Source organism: Heterocephalus glaber, unplaced genomic scaffold (genome assembly GCF_053883595.1).
Source record: "Heterocephalus glaber isolate CG9 unplaced genomic scaffold, H.glaber_assembly_v1.0 deba00001781, whole genome shotgun sequence".
NCBI classification, from domain to species: domain Eukaryota; kingdom Metazoa; phylum Chordata; class Mammalia; order Rodentia; family Bathyergidae; genus Heterocephalus; species Heterocephalus glaber.
This window is the reverse complement of record NW_028258467.1, coordinates 4,113,904-4,133,018: the sequence shown is the minus strand read 5'-3', so window position 1 is coordinate 4,133,018 and position 19,115 is coordinate 4,113,904. Positions and strand designations below refer to the sequence as shown.

General features: G+C 52.2%; 2 protein-coding genes and 2 non-coding genes across 4 annotated transcripts; 1 reads left to right on the top strand and 3 right to left on the bottom strand.

Moving 5' to 3' along the window:
* The first annotated feature begins 529 nt into the window (after positions 1–529).
* On the top strand, positions 530–602 carry Trnak-cuu (transfer RNA lysine (anticodon CUU)). The gene has a single exon. It is a non-coding gene; the product is annotated as a tRNA-Lys (tRNA).
* A 4,439-nt stretch (positions 603–5,041) lies between these two features.
* Trnar-ccg (transfer RNA arginine (anticodon CCG)) lies at positions 5,042–5,114 on the bottom strand. The gene has a single exon. It is a non-coding gene; the product is annotated as a tRNA-Arg (tRNA).
* A 665-nt stretch (positions 5,115–5,779) lies between these two features.
* LOC101700519 (caspase-14) lies at positions 5,780–12,649 on the bottom strand. The gene is given in 12 exon segments (XM_087203004.1): positions 5,780–5,845; positions 5,847–5,900; positions 6,894–6,997; positions 7,663–7,753; positions 8,130–8,232; positions 8,560–8,783; positions 9,318–9,485; positions 9,620–9,730; positions 10,644–10,732; positions 10,839–11,034; positions 11,122–11,262; positions 11,346–12,649. Coding segments are annotated over 12 exon segments (1,422 nt in total). The 5' UTR covers positions 11,421–12,649.
* A 137-nt stretch (positions 12,650–12,786) lies between these two features.
* On the bottom strand, positions 12,787–19,007 carry Znf213 (zinc finger protein 213). The gene is made up of 6 exons (XM_004864726.4): positions 18,714–19,007; positions 16,819–17,332; positions 16,017–16,131; positions 15,730–15,803; positions 15,208–15,331; positions 12,787–14,276 (listed from the first exon to the last, which is right to left on the bottom strand). Exons 2-6 carry the CDS (start codon positions 17,215–17,217, stop codon positions 13,633–13,635), a joined length of 1,356 nt encoding a protein of 451 aa, XP_004864783.2. The 5' UTR covers positions 17,218–17,332; positions 18,714–19,007; the 3' UTR covers positions 12,787–13,632.
* Between the last annotated feature and the right edge of the window lie 108 nt (positions 19,008–19,115).

The window sequence follows — 19,115 nt, the reverse complement described above, 5'->3', positions numbered from 1 at the left end:
GAATGAAACCGAGGACTGCCGCCTCCCAACCGGCCGGCCGGGAGGGCCAGGGCCCCGCCAGACCCCGCGGGGTCCCGACCTCAGCCAAGCACCTTGTGACCTAGGTCGGCCAGGAAAACCTGCGCAACTCTGAGACCCCGACACAGGAATCAGAGCTGGGGTCAGGATTCTTCTCTTCCCAAACGGGCGGCCTGCGAACTCTCCAAACTTTGCCTCCCACCTGCCCTGGCCAGGGATACAGGGTCTTAGTGAGATTCTGGGAAGGAGGAGGTCTCCCCGGCTTGTTCCCTCGACGAGGACCTGAGGGTGCTGAGTTTGAATTTGAGGATCGACCACTATTTGGCCCCAGCACCACTCATTCCTTAAGTGGGGTTTTCACCAAACTGCAGGCTTGGTCTACGCCGGCTCAGCAGCACTCCAGCACCCGCGATGCAGGTCCTTCGGATCCGGAACAAGTCCCTACCAGTTTGGGCGCTTGCAACTCTTGCAACACTCCAATTAGTCTGTAGGGAGCTCACTTCACTGTGTAGCCCGGCTAGCTCAGTCGGTAGAGCATGAGACTCTTAATCTCAGGGTCGTGGGTTCGAGCCCCACGTTGGGCGTAACTTTTGTCGGCGACAAAAAGGTGAATGCTTTGAGACCAAGTGGACTGAGGCAGCTGACTCCACTTAACTCAATTTACTGTCCTCCACAGGAGAATTTGTTGCCAGATCAAGGAGACAGACCCAGAGCCTAGAGGTTTGACCAGCACACCACAAAATGCCTCCAAAACTATTGATTCTGGTGTCATTAATTCTACATTCTGAAGTTGAAATTTACATAAATTTTATAAACAAAATGTACACAAAAGTTCCTTCTTAACCTTGGTTGTCAGGCTGGGGTTTTAGCTCAGTGGTCTTGCTTCCTGCTGTGCAAGCACAAGGACCTGAGTTTGATCCCCGGTACCCCCCCCCCAAAAAAAAAACATTGGTGGTTGTTTGTTTTGGTACTAGGGATTAAACATTGAGCTACATCCCTGGGCCTCTTTAAATTTTTTAATTTTTTGAGGTAGGAGGATGGCAGCAACTTCGAAGACAGCCTGGGCTACATAGTGAGTGCAAAGCCAGCCTGAAGTACATAGTAAGACTTTGTTTCAAACAAGAAACAAACAAACTTGGAGACAGGGTCTCAAATCTAAGTTGCTCAGGTTGACCTTGAATTTGTGATCCTCCTGCCTCAACTTGTCAAACTCAGTGAGTAGAATATTGGAGTGAGTCTCTTCTGCATGACATGTCCATGACTGTCCTGCTGGGAAGGCCCAGAGAAGAGAAGAGAAACTATTGGTCGGGGAAGCATTAGCATCCTTAAATAACTCTGTGGTGGCCATTGTCTGCAGGCAGTGTATGAACAGTGAAATGTAATGGCTTTGAGATGAGACCCCTGACTTTAGCAGAGATGATGGGGATGGGGTCCAGGGTGTTCAGAGAAGTGGGAGGAGCAAAGCCACAGGGCTTGTGTGGTCCCAGGGATCAAAACCAGGGCCTTGAGCATGGTAAGCAAGTGCTGTATCATGGAACTACACCTCCACCCCCCAGAACTCTGTTTTAATCTGTGACACGGCTTCAGCAATGGTTCCTTTGGGGGCATAGGAGGCTTCCAATTTTACTCTACACCATCCCTTGTAGTTGGGGAGATTTTTTACCTCAAGAGTGAAATCATGTCTTGTTTTGTTCTGTTTAGCTCTGACTTGTCTTGAATTCTCTTTGTAGCCCAGGCTGGCTTCCAACTCACAATCCAAATCCAACTGCCTCAGCCTCCCAAGCGTGGTATTACTGGCATATGCCACCTTCCATGCCCAGCTTAAAGTCATGTATTAGTGTTGAGACCAGGGGAGAATTGAGGCCTAATTGGCCTCCTCTATGAGCACAAAGGAGAAAGGCTGCACTCAAGGGTGACTGCATATTAGGGAAAACTTAAGACAGCTGAGAGTAAGCTGTTAACCAGCATATGTACTAATGGGGATATTGGAAAGCAGATGTATCTTACATTACTTTGATTGCTTGTGCCTGTATTTGTGTGAATAAAGGCAAAGTGTGCCAAAGGCATGGGGCTCTTCTGCCTGCTACAGGTGAGAGCCCCTGGCTGCCTGCATGTTGAGCTAACTCCATGTCTCTTTGTCATTCAGCCTCATTCACCCCCAGATCAGAGATAACAAAGTGGCAGGTCTAGGTCCCAGGACAAGACCAGCATAGGGCTTGGGACCCGGGCTCACCTACAGTTGGCACCCCGAACAAGGACCTGAGTCTGGGGTTACCTACATATTAGATGGATAAAAAAGGAAAACTTTATTACAGACTATTTCAAACATGTACTGAAGCAGAGAAAATAGTATTGTGTACCCTTGTGTCCCTCGGTTTACATGATGATCAGCTCATGGACAAGCTTGTTTTGTCTATACTTCCATCCAGCCCGCGATTTTAAGAAAATTAGTTGTTTTACGTATTCTTTTTTTAATGTGTCTGTAAAGGACAGTGATTTAGAAATGCATATGACACTGGAAGCGGTGGCTCACACCTGTAATCCCAGCACTGGGGAGGCTGAGGAAGGAGGATTACTGTGACTTTGAAGCCAGCCTGAGCTACATAGTAAGTTCAAGGCTAGCCTGAACTACATAGCAAGATCCTGCTCAAAATAAATACAATACATATTAAAAGGGGGAGCTAAGGATGTAGCTCAGTGGTAGAGTATGGACAACCAAGAAGTCCTAGATTCAATCCCCAGCACCCCCTCCCCTAAATATATATGTGTGTAGACACACACAATCACAATACATTTGTTCACCTAGAAAAGGAACAATCCATTTTTTCTTGTATCATGAAGCTGAATGAATGTTCCCTAAAATAAAGAATACAAGCACTCTTTTCTAAAAGTTGAAAACATACACATCTTCTCTGAAAGTTACCTTCTAACTAGTATGAACCTAAAGCTCTGTGAAGTTTATCAATTTGCTGTGTTCCTCTGCTGGGGGAATATGTCGTGTAGTATAGTTAGCTAGCTACATTTCACTTTTTCCAATTTCTCTTAAAGACCTAAAAAGTAGCCTCTGTATCCCAGGTGAGACTCGAACCCACAAGTTCTGGCTTAGGAGGTCAATGCCTTATCCACTAGGCCACCAGAGCTGACAAGAAAACAAGTATTCAGTTGGTCTTGGACCAGTCTCAACATTGCTCCCACGGGATCCCACACAGCCTCTGTCTCATCCTGGCCTTTCTCCTGTTCTTCCATCTGGTGGGTTCTCAGTTCTCCATACTCCTACTCAGATCGTACCCACTCTAGGGCAACTTGGAAATCCAGAGGCGATGCGCAGGTGGAAATGGACCTGATAGGCACAGAAAAGGGAGTTTTATCCCAGTTTATTGGTGCATGATGGCAAACCTTTTAGAGACTGAGTGCCCAAAATGCAACCCAAACCGACTTATTTATTGCAAAGGGCCAACACTGCCATTAAACCTGACTACTGAGGTTTTGGTTTAGAAAAAACAACTCATACATTAAAAGAAAAACACAATAACAGAGCTTTCAGTGATACAAACAGCCCGCTGTGGCACACATGCCATAGATTCGCCATCCCCAGTCCTTATGTCTCGCTCCGGATGCTAGGAAGCCCAGGTTCAAATCCTGGACGAGTCCTTTAATACAGGTACACTGCATATGGAAAAATATGTAAATATGCTCTACAATGAATGGCCAGTTCCCCACCCGAATGGTAGCATGGGAAACACATCGGACTCAGTCCTTCTTTCCCGAGTTCCTTACATCAATTACCGGGTACTTTGTGTTTGTTGGTTGGTTTTTTGTTTCAGACAGTGTCTCGCTGTGTAGTTTAGGTCGGTTTTGAACTACGTAGCCCAGTCTGGCCTCAAACTCGTGGCGATACGCCGGGCTCCCTTTTTTTTCTTTTAAAGATCCGCTAACCTGAGGTTTCCCCCGTTATCTTCTTGGCACGTCCTTTGGGTTTTTCGACCTCTTGAAGTTGTTCTTATACAACTTACCTGTACTTAATGAGCCCTTATTAAAACACGGAAACATCTCGGAAATGTTAAAGCGAGGCCGCACAACCTCAGGACACCTGCGCCCGCCGCCCGTCCGTTGCCAGGGCACCGCTGCTCTGCATTTGGATTATTCCGCGTCACTACACTTTGGCCAGAACTCGAGTTTATCTGAGAAAAATGTTTCCAGGCGAAATGTCAACTCAATGCTCTAACTCTTAAAATGTTAAATGTACATTTATACTAGCCATTTACGAGTACAGAACCATTGCAAAAACTAAATAATCTATTAAATTTTGTTTGCTTTTAGACACGGTCTTTCTGTAGTTCAGGTTGCCTTTGAACTCAGTCACGCTGACCAACATCTTGGCTCTGCCTCCTGAGTGCTGGGATTACAGGAGTGAGCCACCATACCAGCTTTATTTCACTGTTTAAAAAAATGTTAACAAAACTTGCTGTTTCTAACCTTTGTGTGGGAGGAGGAACTGGAAGTTGAACACAGCTATGTTCCCAGCCTTTCATTTTTTTTCCTTTTTTATTTAATTAATTTAGTTTGTTTTTGAGAAGGAGTCTCAGTGAGTTGCCCATTTTCAAGTTTACAATTCAGTGGTCCTAGTTATGGTCACTATATTGTGGAACATCAGCATAATAGACTATTAGATTTTTTAATTCATACGTCCTTTGATCCCCTGGAACAATTCCGGACCCTCACCCCAAGCAACCCGAACACGCGTCTGTCACTTTTCACAGCCTGAACACAAATTCTCGTAGCTCGCTGTCTCTAGCTTTATACTGTCTGGCCAGTACCTGGGATGGACCTAGCCGCAACCTTGGCTCTGGCCTTGGCTCGACAGCAGGACGACGGGAGCGAGAGACCCGGGCATTTAAAGTGCCCTAGGCTGGCGCAGGGCACATCATGCGAAAAGAAAAACTTTCAAGCCAAAAAAAAAAAAAAAAAAAAGAAACGAAAAGAAAAAAAAAACAACAACAACAAGAAAAAAACCACTCCGCAGCGACCACGAAGGGACTCGAACCCCCAATCTTCTGATCCGGAATCAGACGCCTTATCCATTAGGCCACGCGGCCCCACATTGGTTTGGCTTACAGCTTTCTCCATAAAGCTTGTTTGAGCGCCTGCGCAGTACGCCCCAGCAGGCTGGTTCAGACTGAAATCCCGCCCCTCAGGGCTCTGAGTCCGGAAGTTCTGCGCAGTCTTCAAGGACCGCTCGGCGTCCGGTGAACCTAGTCGCCCCTACCTTTCCCATCTCCTCCCCTACTTGCCCGCTGCCTGTGTCAGGACTGCCCACCGCTCCCCCGGCCCTGAGTTTGTCCCATCGCGGCACTGGTGAATCTGTGATGGTCTCTTTCTGACCGTCTGGGCTGGACCTGCCGGGAAGGCAGAGGCCCAGCACCAGGTGGAGACTGGGGACAAGGCTGCGAGGGGAATGTGGGCCCTGAGCCACTCCCAAGTCCAGCTCAGCCCAGCTCATTGTATTTCTTAGACCCAGACAAGGGGCACAGTTCCCAGGGGCACAGTTGTGCCAAGTACTTTACATCCATCATCTCACTTATTTACAGATCTCCAAGACCAACTACTGTCCCAAAGCAGCGACCATCAACAAATGTTTATTGTGCATCATCTAGGCGTCCGCGTCCAAAGCGCGGAGACTGGTAGCCCAGAGGAAGCTGGATGCTGCAGAGGAAGCTGGATGCTGCAGAGGAAGCTGGATGCTGTGGATGAAGCAGGGCGGTCAGGCCTGCAGGCAAAGCTGGCGCCGGAGTGAGCTGCGTATCTCCAGGAAGGCCTTTCGGGGAGCATCGCTTCTCGCTGTCAGGGCCCAGCACTTCCAGCTCACACACCCGCCTGTTGACCTGAGGGACCACACTCAGCCTGAGCCCAGGACCTTAGGTCCCGCAGGGCTCAACCTAGCACCCGCTGCAACCCTCCCTTGCTATTCTATAAGGCCTAAGCTTCAATCACTACCTTGACATCTTTGAGCCTCACAGGGCCCCAAAGGCCTAACACGAGTTCCCCGATATTGTCAGAAAAGCCCTGCAGCTCCGGGTGTGATAACATGTGCCTGTAATCCCAGTACTTTGGGGGGCTGAGGCAGAAGGATTACAATTTTGAGCCCAACCTGGGCAATTTACCAATACCCTGTCTCAATTTTTTTTGAGGGGGTGATGGTTTGAGACCGGGTCTCTCTGTGTGTACCTCAGGCTGGCCTTGAACTCACTATGTTGCCCTGACTGGCCTCAAATTTATAGGTGATCCTCCTGCCTCAGCCTCCCAAGTGCTGGGATTACAGGTATGCACCACCAGGCCTGGCCTCCCTGTCTCAATTTAAAACATGAAAAAAGGCTTGGGATGCATTTCAACTCGAAAGCCCAGTACTGCATAAAAAGAAAACAAGGAAAAGAAAGGACCCCCACCAGTGGGAGAGTCTCCTCACCCATAGTTCCCCTATCAGCCAGACTACCTGCACCCACCTCAGCCTCAGCAAAACCAGCTTCACCTCCCTGCCAGCTGCCTAACTATTCAAACCAACCCCATCCCTGTCAGGCACCCTGGAACACCTCACCTTCTTGTCTCTATGAAGAACACTTCCCACAGCCCCTCCTGGTACCCTCTGCTCCCTAGTGCTTCCCAAGGACCCCCATGGCCTTCAGTGTGTTCCTCCCCTGGCCTTTAGTGCATGTGAGTGACAACTTCTGTTGATCTCATTTGACAAGTGTTTGGTCAGCTCATATTGTTGAGAGCAGGGGAATGCCTCCTTACCAAAGGATTGACCTGAGGTGATCAGAACACCAGGGCTGGGAGAAGGCCCCAGCCAGCCTTCTCTGCTGATCACCCACCACTCACACCTCTGTCAGCAGCTCCAGAAGGTCTCCCCCAGGGTTGGCTCTGACGACTTCCACCAGCATCTGGACAAAGTCTGAACCCTTCTCGTCCCAATAGGCTACAGAGCCTAGGTCAGGGAACCAGGGCCAGAGAATTAACTTAGACCTCTGCCCACTACATCCCACCTCCCAGGGGCCAGTTGTAGGTGGGAGTGGGAGGCAGCAAGCAGAGATGATCCCAGGGATCCTGCCAGAGAACAGGGCAGGGGGCAGGAATTTCTTACATCTGGAATAAATTATTGCTCTATATCTGCAAAGCAAACATGTGAGTAGATTCAATAGTGAACATTTACTGTGGTCCTACTAGGTACTGGGCACTGAGCAGAGCCCTTGTAGAACTTACAGCGTGGAGAAAATTATCCACACAGAGTGCTTGGCACAGTTAGCACGATACATGCTCACTATCATTACTCTTTTGTTTGGTTTTTGAGACAGGGTCTCACTATGAAGTACAAGATGGCTTTAAACTCACTATGTAGCCCAGACTGGCCTCAAACTTACCACAGTCCTCCTGCTTCAACCTCCTGCCTCAAATGCTAAGATTACAGGCATGTGCCACCACACTTGGCCATCATTACTCTTAATACAAATAATAAACCATAGAAGGAAGATGGCTTAAATGCAACTCAGCTGGCTCTTGTGTCCCCCCAACCTCAAGCCCTTCTGTCCCTAAGGTCACTCCAGGTCATAAAGCAGGAAACAGACCCCACATAAAGGCCAACAGGCATCTTACTCTCAGTGGCTGCGTACACTGTCAGAACGTCTGCCAGGTCAGAGCTCCCTGAAGTGGGGCCTCTGGAAGGGCTGCCTGCAAAAGGAGCCCACTCCAATCACAGCATCCTGAGACTCCACCAGACCTAGGGTCTCCCCTTCTCTGGCTCAAGGCAACCCAGGACAGTAGAAAAAAATGCAGGGAGAAAAAAGATAAATCGAAGACCAAAGCTCAGCCAAGTCACTGCCAGTGACCACAGCTCAGTGCCAAGTCACTGCCAGGCTCAATGAAGGGAAGCAGCTCTTGCTTCCCAAAGGCCCTTGTACTTTAGGAAGATCCCCCCTCCCATCATCTTGGCAAAGAGGGGACAGAGGTGATGGCAGGAACCCAGCTGAGAACCCTGGAAATGTTCTCGGGACAGTTCCTGCCACCAACCCCGCCCAAGCCCAGGCTCTGGAAGGAAAGCAAGACCCACCTCGGGTATGCACATGGATCTGGAGGACAGCTGCCTGGGAAGGGGTGGCTCGAGGTGCGCAGAACCAGTGCCAGTACCAGGGGAGAGCTGGTGGCTCCACCCCAGCATCTCTGTTTCCTGGGGAAAGAAGGGGAGCCAGATCATTTCACTTGGTGGGGAGCCTGCAGAGTACAGACCCCATGTAAACTGTGGGGTCAAGGCAAGGACACAGTGCCCAGAGCTCAAGAAATGGCCTGACAGGCTCAAACATTCAGAGCACTGACTGACCAGGCTGAGGGTTAAGAGCTCAAGTTCATGGACTTGACTGTAGGAAGGAAGAATGGGAGAAGGGGTGGGAAGGGCCAGCACTCAGGCTTCCTGGAGATGGGCAGCAAGAGTGGGAGACCAATGGCTGGCTAAGGAAATCTAAGTCAGGAGAGATGGGCAGGAGGCCAGGCCACTTATCCCCATGGCAAGCCTGAAGCAGAAAGATCTTGGGGTGGCCCTGTAGCACTGGGCAGCGGCTTAGCTCCCACACTAGTGCCTCTGGCTATACCTTTTTCCCATCAGCCCCCAGCAGCTGTCCCTGTGGCCCCCCATGAGCCATCAGGGCCACAAGGGCACAGCTCACAGGGCCCTTGTAGGTGTCCAGCCTCTCTTGGAATTGAGCCAGATCCTCCCAGAATGCCTGGAGTAGAGACAAAGTTGAAGACTGGGCCTCGGCCCCTGGCTTCCCACCCTGGGCTGAGAGCACTTCCCCATCTTCTGCCACTGGACTTCCACCTGCTGCCAGCCAGCCTCAAGTCCAGAGAGGAAGCCCTTACTCTGCAACACTTAGCACAAGCTCTTTAGAGGCGATGTGGAGGTCTAGCTTTCCGGAACCAATTCTTCTCCTGCCCCAGTGGGGAATAGGTTAAGAGGCATGAGGAGAGGGCAGTGGGCTGATGTGTTTCCAACAAAGAAAACAAAACTGTTGGAGGGAAAGCTTTTACACTGGGGAAGCAGAGACCAGCCAGCATAAGAGCGCAGGGAGCCCTGGAGACCAGCTTCCTGAGGCAGGGAAAGTGACTGTCCCATGCATGCGGCCAGGAAGATGAAGGCTAGACTTGTGGGTACACTTCAGGTCATGATGTGGGAGAGGTCCAGGAGGTCGTCCCAGAGTCCTAGGGGAGGGGAAGCCTCTCCTGCCAAGCACCACCAGAAGTTCTGGATTTCTCCTTACCTGAGCTGTAGGGTCTGGCCTCACAGTAGTCTGAAAGCCCAGGGCCTGGCACAGGTCTCCCAGTGCTTCCGGGTCATTCTGTGCCCCAGGCCAGTCTTGGACCATGGCCAGGACGAGGGCAGCTCTGGCCCCAGACATGTCATACTGAACACTGGGACCAGGGTCTGGCTACAGAGAAGGCCAGTGGGTGCTCAGTATGGTTTGAGGGGACTCCCAGCTCGTCGTCTCCCTCACCTGGGTCTCAGCCTCTGTCCCATCTGCAACTGTGGCTACATAGTTGGACCCCCACCATGTTTCCTCACCTCAGGCCTCCAGGGCTCCACACCTGCCAGGCACAGGGGACCCGGCAAGGAGCTCCAGAAGACTAGGCAGTAGGTGTCCCCAGCAGACTCTTCAGTCACCCTGCAGAAGAGCTAGGAGGGTGGAGCCCACAGCCACCTGAGGGGCTGCTCTGCAGGGAATGAGGAACAGACTGCAAGTAGGCAGTCAGAACCTGACTCCAGGGAAAGACTGCAGGCTCAGGGCTACTACAAGCTCTTTGGGGTCACTTGCCAGAGGGAGGGTAGAGAATAGGGAATGCAGGACTTAGGCAATACTTAGGCTCTGGTTCAGTCTAAAGGTCATTTATTTCCTCGGGCATCGAGGCCCTCAAGTGGTTATCTCATCACCCACCCCCATCCCAGGGGTCAGTGGGCACAGAGGGTGGGGCAGGCTGGGGAGGAAGCCTCCTAGGGTGGGACTACATGGGAAGACACCAGGGCTGGGAGAGCCATGGAGCAGAGCTGGTGCCCACATCCCCCACCTCCAGGATTTTCCAGGCACCACCCAGGTCCCCAGTGAGACCTTCAGACCCTGGGCACCCAGCCTGAGTGCCTCAGTCTAACAGGCAACAGTCACTGCCTGTATGTGTCAAAGGGGCTGGTATCCAGTGTGGATACCAGGAGGTCAGGAAGGAGGACACTACTAACAGCCTGGAAAGGACTGTGTAAGACTGGATAGGACAACAAGGAGAAAGGCCGGGGATTTAGCTCAGTGGTTTCACTGCCTGCTGTGCAAGCGCAAGGACCCGAGTTCGATCCCCCGTACCAAAAAAAAGAAAATTAAAAAAAAGACAGCAAGGAGGGCATGACATGGGGCTGGAGACAGCCTGGAGTATGTGGAGGCGCCTGGAGAATTAGGGTGCACTCCAAGACTCATACTGCCTTTGCACATAAAGGTCGGGGGAGGGTACATGAGAATGGACTTAACTGAAACTGGCTCAGGGGAGCACAAAGAGCTGGGGAGACCGTGAGCCTGGACGCCCTACACCCTTTCTGTGGCCCCCACTTCTGTGAGCAGCTGCAGCAGGGACCAGTGACAAGAGCAGCTGCAGATCTCCTCCAGACCAGCAAGGAAGGCTCCAGGCTCCCAGCCAGCTGGTAGAAAAGCAGGCAGGAACGCCTCTTGGCAGGAGAGAAGCTCCCAGCTCTTCAGCACACCCCCACCCCCACTTTGATCTGGGGTCCCAGCCCAGCCACTCACCCCCAGGATCACTAGAGAGCAGCAGGAAAACTTTGGGGCAGCCCTGCAAGGCCTCACAACGACTTAGCTCCTGGACCAGTGGCAGCGGCTGCCTCAGCTGTCTACTGGGGGCCACCAAGGCTGCAAGGGCACAGCTCACAGGGCCCCCCTGGGCATCCAGCTGATCTTGGAACTGAATCAGCTCCTCAACGATGCCCTAAGGGTAAGAGCCAAGGTCTGCCCTGAGTCTGGCGAGCTTAGTGGGGGTGGGTGCGGGGGCTGAGGCTGAAGGAAGAGGGCTCACCTGGACCGAGACCTCATTCTTCTTATGATTTTCAAAGCCCAGGGCTTGGAACACATGGTCCAGGGCAGCAACAGTAGTGGCAGACACCCTAGGGCTGCTGAGTGTCAGGGCCACCCATGACCCATGCATACTGTACTTCCCCTGGGGAGGTAAGGTCAGAGCTGAGCTGGGCAGAGGACACATCTGGGTGTCAGGAGCGGGCTGGACCAAATGGAACCTCTTACCTTTCTCCCCAGGCTGTCTTGAGCATCCGCCAGCTGTGCAGCCACCTGCAGGGTCCCGGACACCAAGAAGGCCATGGAGGTGAGATGGGGCTTCCTCTAAGCACGGTGCTCACCTCCTGGTCTTGGCTTGTAGTACCCTGGGTCCTAACCCTCGCCTCTCCCCAAGATGCCTCCTCTCAGCTTGGTTTATGACCTGAGCTGGGCTCTGCCCCATTCCCCAGAAACCTGGGCTCCACTGCCCCAGTCCAGTTCTGTTCTCTGTCTCTAGCCAGTGACTTCCTGCCTGGCACCTGAGCCAGGAACCTGCGCCTGAAACCTGTACCCAACCCTATTCTTAGCTCTTGGCCCACACTCCTATCTGATCTTGTTATACTCCAGTGCCTCCCTTTGGAGGCAACCAGCAGCACTAAAAAGTCTTCCTACTGCCCCCCCCCGACCCCTTGCACCCATACTTGACCACATGCATGTAACACAAGTGTGTACACACACTACTACATGTGCATGCACACAACAGCACTGAACCCACAGAGGCAGAAAATGCCAACTGGAATCAGCTTTGTTCACATTGTGACCTTGGTTGCTTCATGCAGGAGATGGGGACTAGCTGGACCACAGGGTGGTGCGCTACATTGGAAGCTGGCTAAGGAAGGGCCCTGGGGCAAATGCTACCACACAGGGACAGGTTGTGGGACAGGAACACCATGTCTCCATCTAATGCCATTTCTTCTTAGATGGGCCACCTTGAGGCTACCAAAGGAACAGGAAGGGGTCAGCAAGTGTAGAAGAGGGGTCATACTCCAGTGACCACTGGCTCTGACCAGGCACCTGCCAGCTCTGTGCAGGCCTCACCTGGGCCCAGGCAGCAGGGAGGCTGGCTGTGGAGGGATGGCTGGGGAACAAGGGCAGGGCCCATTTTGGCTGGTTAGTCTCTCCTCCTAAGAACTTCCACCACAGGGCACCTTTGAGTTCAAGACCCAGTGAGCAATAAAAGTCCCCTAACCTCAACCAAGTTGGCCCCTCTCTAGCCCTTCGCTCACTTTACCAGTGGGGGCAGAGGCACGCCTGGTAAGGACCCCAAGTCCTTGGGCCAGGGATTTAGCTCAGTGATTCCACCGCCTGCCTCGCGAGCACAAGGACCTGAGTTTGATCCCCGGTACCAAAAAAAAAGACCCCAAGACCCCAACTCCTGCTTGGCCCCCTCAGTCCCCTGCTAGGAAGAGAAGGGTTGCCCAGACCAGGGCTGACATAGGCTAACAGAAGAGGGGGTGGAATCCTGGGGTTCCTGGCTACCCTTTGGGACCCAAGCCCTGCAAGCCCAGGATATGGCTTCATCTGGTGACTATATAGCATCATGAGCCACCAGAAGGACCAGGCCATGAAGACAGACTTCTAGGTCCCCCACCATCCCTGCAGTAGCCACCTGAAGAATGGACAGCCTGGAGAGAAGTTTCCGTGTTTATTCAAACCCTTCTGAGATCCAATGGGCTGACTTCTTTGGAAGGGCCTTGGTCTGTCCCTGTTCATACAAATCTGCACATAATGCAGACAAAAAATGGAATGCAGTGCTTGAGGAGTCAGCAACAATGTGCTGAAGGAGTGCTAGGGTTAAGTATAGCCAAGGCCATGCCTCTGAAGGAGTGGGCAGCAGGGGGCCTCCAACCACCTATCATCCAGAATGGTAGATGGGGGCTTGTGGGGAGGGGGTGCACCGTCCAAGAGCAAATGTGCCAGCTTCCTGTGGCCAGACCAGGACAGAGTGGCCATGGCCAGCAAGTGGGAGGGAATGAAGGCCAGAATATCCCTGTGGCCAGACCCAGACCTCAGTTTCTCATATGTGTGGGCCCATTGTCCCTTCCAAAGCCAAGCAGACCCCTGGGGACACCGAGGCTCTCTGCCCCCACTGAAGGCACAGGTCGGCAGGGCAGAGGGCCTGGCCCACAGACCCACCTGAGAAGGCAGGAAACAAAGAGCCAGTGGCCACCTCTGGCTGAGGCCCAGGGCTTCTTCCCACGGTCCTTCCTGAATCGTCACACTACCTGATGCCCCTGCCCCTGCCAGGAATATGCTAAGGCTCCAGGAAACTAGGGAAAAGAGAAATGCAGAGCAAGAAGAGAAGACAAGGTCAGCCAGACTTTTGTTCCAGGGAGTGCAGGGCACCTCCTGGGAGGCAGGCAGGGCTATACTGAGCCTGGGTTGCTCCAGCAGGCCAAGAAGTAGCCTGAGACTGGTGGAGAAGCCCAGGGACAAAGGAGGCCACACTGTTCTCACTGGCTGCTCACCCCACGGGCTAGGCCGTCTTGGCGTGCAGGCTCTGGTGGGCTATGAGGTGTGCACGCTGCTTGAAGCTCTTGTCACACTCGCCACAGCCAAAGGGCCGCTCGCCTGTGTGCACACGCCGGTGGTCCAGCAGGTAGGAGCGCAGCGAGAAGCTCTTGCCGCAGTCACTGCAGCCAAAGGGCTTCTCGCCCGTATGGATGCGCTGATGGTCAGCCAGGTAGGCGCTGCGGCTAAAGCTCTTGCCGCACTCAGTGCAGGAGAATGGCTTCTCGCCTGTGTGCACGCCCTGGTGGCGCACCAGGTCCGAAGAGCTGCGGAAGCTCTTGTCGCACTCGGGACACTTGTGCGGCTTCTCGCCAGTGTGTGTGCGCTGGTGGCGAGCCAGATCCGAGCCCCAGCGGAAGCGCTTCCCGCACTGCCCGCAGCTATGCGGTTTCTCCGCCGCTAGGTCCTGGAACTGGCGCCGGCACGTGGGTGGCCGCCCCGGCCGCGCCCCCACTGGTCGGCCCAGGGACGCCCCAGGCTGGTGCTCTCTCCTCCAGGCCTTAGCTTCCCGAGGACTGCAGGACACGGTCCTTTCGCCACCCGCTTGGCCGGGCAGCACCTTCACCTCTTCCAGCAGGGCCCTCTTGTTTTGGCTTTGGAGCTCCAGACCTGCAAAGGGTGGGGTAGAGGAAGCTCCTTCAGTCCCAATGGTCTCTGGTGCCAAGAAAGGTGGCTCAGGGAAAGCACCCAGGCTCTGCTCAGCCAGGTGAACCTCAGTTTCCTTTTCTATAAAACGGGATAATAATAAAATGCTTGCAGAAGTGAGGTTTGGAGTAAGTCTCAGGTCCCACCTGCAGAGGCACCCACTCTGCATGACCCTGGCCCAGCTCCCCTCCCACCCTGCCTGGCTCTCTACACTGGAGAACCAATGCCCACTCCAGGAATCCACTCAGGAGATTCTGCTTATCAACGCTCCCCTGGAAGAAACTGAGGCACCAAGGGCCTTGTCAATGGGGTCCTCTCCCCAGGCTCCAGCTCTTCAAACTCAGGAACACATAGAAGCTTGGGACAAGGAGGGACCCCACCTGTCCATGGAGTGATACAGGTTAAAGAAGAAGATCCCTAATAAGCCAGGCTAATAAAGGGCCTGGCCGAGGGAGGAATGGTGGCTTCAAATGTAAGGTGTGATCTTGGGGTCCAGACTGGCTCTTGCTGTTGGCATCCCTGCAGGTGGTGGGCTGGGGTGGCCTCATAATCAAGCTTGGCTGTGTCCCAGCTCTATCCCTTCAGTATTCCTTGACCGTTCTGAGTTTCAAGTCCCTCTTCTATTAATGGGGACAAGTTTTCTATGCACGTTTGTGAGAATCGAATGAGAAAATGCCTTTACAAGCACAGAGTTACTCACCTTGCATACCTGTCACCCAATACACACATAGAGGCACAGAAAATAAAGGTCAACATACACAAAAAAGAATCTCACAGGGCTCTCAAAAAAAAAAAAAAAAAACTCAAGAAAAGTTCACTTTGGATCCAGCTAAAGGAAGTGGAAGGAAAGACTAGGAATGGTGGCAAGATGGTATGCCAATCTGGCCCCACTTACCCAGGGTGGTGTTCCGGGAGTTCTCCCGCTTTATGTCCCAGAAGAGATCCCTCTGAGCAGGGTCCAAGGAACCCCATTCTTCCCTCGAGAAATAGAAGGGAATGTCTCCCAATCCCCCAGGTCCCTGGAATGAGAAGACCTGACTGAGGCCACCACACTGCCTTGCTCAACCCTCCCAGCAATTGAGGATGGGGGTAGGATGGGTAGGACAAAAGAGGCCTACAGGAGAAAGCATGACCCATTTCATAATTTGGTTTCTTGCAATAAAGTCTTATTATGTAGCCCAGGCTAGCCTTTAATTTGCAATCTCCTGCCTCAGCCTCCTGAATGCTGGGATTACAAGTGTGTACCACACCCAGTTGTGGCAAGGCCCATGGGGGGGGGGTACCGGGAATCGAACTCAGGACCTTGCACTTGCAAGGCAGGTGGCAGAACCACTGAGCTAAATCCCCGGCCCAAGGCCCATTTTATAGATTCAAAACACTGAGGGTCTCAGAGAAGATAAAGAAACTGGTAACTCACATGGACCCCAGAGGCAAAGCAGGCATCTGGTGTTTCTCTGGTACTCCTCTCTTTAAGAAGAGCGGGAAGCTGGGCTAGAGGAAAAGAACAGAGCCTCAGAGAGCCACGCCAGGCCCAGGACTGAGGCCTTCTAGCCTCCCCTCCACGTGCAAATGCACACACATGCAAGGAGGTGCACACGCATGTGCACATATAACCGGGCTTCCCAGAATGGAAACACTACCCTTAGAGAACTACAAGGCCCCTGTTCAGCCACTCTGCCACCTACAAGGACAGAGGTTACTCACCACGATGGGTGGGCTGATCCTGGGGAGCAGGCAGCTCGCTCCATACTCCCACCATCCCCTTGGCCTGGGATGTCTGGACCACAGCCTCAGGTTCCTTGTCCTCTGAGGGCCTATCCTGTGCAGGAACCACAACATGCTCATCAGCACTGAGACCACACAGGGGACACAGAGGTTAATCCCTGGGAAGGAGACACAGAAACATGGCCCTCAGGAGGCTGGGATGTGGGGAAGGAGATCAACATGGAGCCCCAGGAAAATTCAGAGGGAAATGTGAGTACTGTGAGTCTAAGAAGACTCCCTGATCAATCACAAGGCAAGAATCAGCCCCCAAAGGCCAAGTTCACATCCACTTAGCAAGGGTGAAGTAGAGAGACCTCCTAAGGGCACGACTCCACATCCACACTGCTCATTAGCACCTCCCCAGATGGCTCCAATCCCAAGGACCCAACAAGTCAACGGACAGTGGGATGCTGGCAGACAACTCTCCCTTCATAACCCTCAGGTGCTCTCATGTATCTCACTGAATTCCCAGGGCCTGGCCTAGAGCAGAACATGAATAAATGTTTGTAGAACCTGTGTGGAATGTGCCCACTTTGTCCAACAAAGTCACCAAAAATAAAATGCACTGGACTCATCTTTCAGAAAGGCAACAAGTATATTGTTGTACTTTCGAGGACACGTGCTAAGGCTTGGTGTCTCCCCCGCCCCATGACCTTCCTGGAGACTCATCTCCATGGAGATGGCCATTTCTCTTCAGCCTAGGTATCATCCAGTGCCCCTGGACCTAGGAAGGGCCCCTCACCTGCCACCAGGCCTTCACTGGCTGCTTCTGTAGGTCCTCCACCAAGGCAACAGCTTCCTCACCATTCCCCGGGCACTGCCCCCGCACCTGGGCCTGGATCTCCCCCGGCAGCACCATCAGGAACTGCTCCAGCACCAGCAGCTCCAGGATCTGCTCCTTAGTATGCAATTCGGGCCGAAGCCAGCGGCAGCAGAGCTCCCAGAGCTGGCTGAAGGCCTCATGTGGCCCACCTACTTCCCTGTAGCAGAACTGACGAAAGCGCTGGCGGCAGGCCTCAGAATTCCTTCTGTCCTCCTGCTGGCCAGATTCCTGCTCCCAGGAGGAATCTTCCACCTTCACAATCAGAAGTCCTTCTCCCTCCCCAGGAGCCTGGTCCTGGGGCTCCTGGGGGGATGCCATTCCTCTGGTCTAAGGCTCAGGGCTGGCTGGCTTCAGCCTGGGCACCAGAGCTGACCCTTTTAGTTGCCCAGAGGGATACCCTGTGGTGTCCAGGTTAGCATCTGGACATGAGCTCCTGGGAAAAGAGCAGAATAGGGCCGGGGGTTTAGCTCAGTGGTTCTGCCACCCACCTCGAAAGTGCAAGGTCCCAAGTTTGATCCCCGGTACAAAAAAAAAAAAAAAAAGCAGAAGAGCAGGATTTGGGGAAGGGTGGAATACAGGAGCAAACACTAGCCTCGAGGGATGTCCAGGGACTCCAGTACCTGTCCTTTTGTAAACGTGAAGCCCTTCATAGGATTTATTATAATATCTTGTTCTATAAAACTCTAACTTCTGTTAGTACAGGCCCATGACCCTTTTCCTCAAGTATGAAATATTGTAAATCCTAATCTCCCTCATTTGGAAGCACTACCAGACCTATGATATAAGCATATTTGTACATCCATTTATATTACTTATATGTTTTATGGCATAACTATTAACATTTGTTAATTTTGTAAAGATTTACTGAATTATATTTATAATGTTTTACTGTATGTATACTATAATTCACTTAAACTTTTAAATCATTTTGTTTGATTATTAAGTGTTACCCCAAATCCCTCTGGAGATGTTAATATACTATGTGCACTTTATTGTTTCTCAAATTTAAAAACTTCTGTATTTCAAATTTCAAGTTGGGCGTGGTGGCTCATGCCTGTAATCCCAGCACTAAGGAAGGGGGCTGAGGCAGGAGGATCGCCACAAGTTCAAGGCCAGCCTAAACTACATAAGCAGATCCTGTCTCAAAAATAAATGACTAAATTTCAAAATTCATCTAGGCATTGGAGGTGAGGGTGTCAGAGAAGGATGTACAGACACCATTCAAAGCCATTTATCCATAACTACATATTCATGTACGACACATCTCACACTTTATGTTGTCATTATTCACAATAGTTCTGATACATGTATTCTGAAACTTTGTTTCAACAATAAAATCAACACAAACATCGTAGTAAAAAGAGGGTGATTTAAGCAATATATAAATACATCAAAGAGAAACTTCCTCAATGCAGATGCAAATCCTTTTCCATTGACAGTCTGACATGTTACTTTTCCCTGTGCTTTCCCCCCAGACTTTTCCCTATGCGTTTACTGAGTATGTTATTTATACAAATGGACAAGAAATGCTTGATGTGTTTTACACAAATGAGACCTTACTGTATGTACTACTTTGTATTTTGCTTTTTCCGCCTAGCAATGCTTCTTTAGCGACACTGTGAGCTTCCGAGATGTGGGTGTGCTCCAGTTTCTTAACCAACACCCGAGTGATGCATTCAGGTTGTTTCCAATTCTCTATACACATTAAGCACTTTATTTACTCTTCTGCTTCTCACAAGATTCCTGAAAGGTATGCGCGCCATTCTTATCCTCCAATGACCAAGGAAGTCTCCTCGGAGAGGATCGGGACTCACCAGGGTCGCCCGGCAGGGCGTGGCAGGCGGGGACGCAGACCCGGCCGAAGCCTCGCGCTGTCCCCAGCAGCCTCGCCCGCGCGGAGCTGAGGGGCTGCGGCAGCTCAGGGCTGTCTGCCCGCGGACCAAGCCGGCACAGCGCGCAAGGGCGACCTGTGCGTCCCAGCAGAGTGCTGGGTTCCCCCTTGGGTTCCACCTCTGGGCGCCGGCCCAGGCCACCGAGAGATAAATGTTCAGCCTCAAAGCCCCGCCACCCGCTACACCGGTCCCCGCCCCCAGGACACACCGCCCACGGCGGATCTGGCGTTCACTGTTCCGGCGCCGGAAGTTCGGGTGGGGCTCGCCGGGAAACTAAGCAACGCATGCGCCATTGCAAGGGTTTGCGATTATACCCCCCTAGAA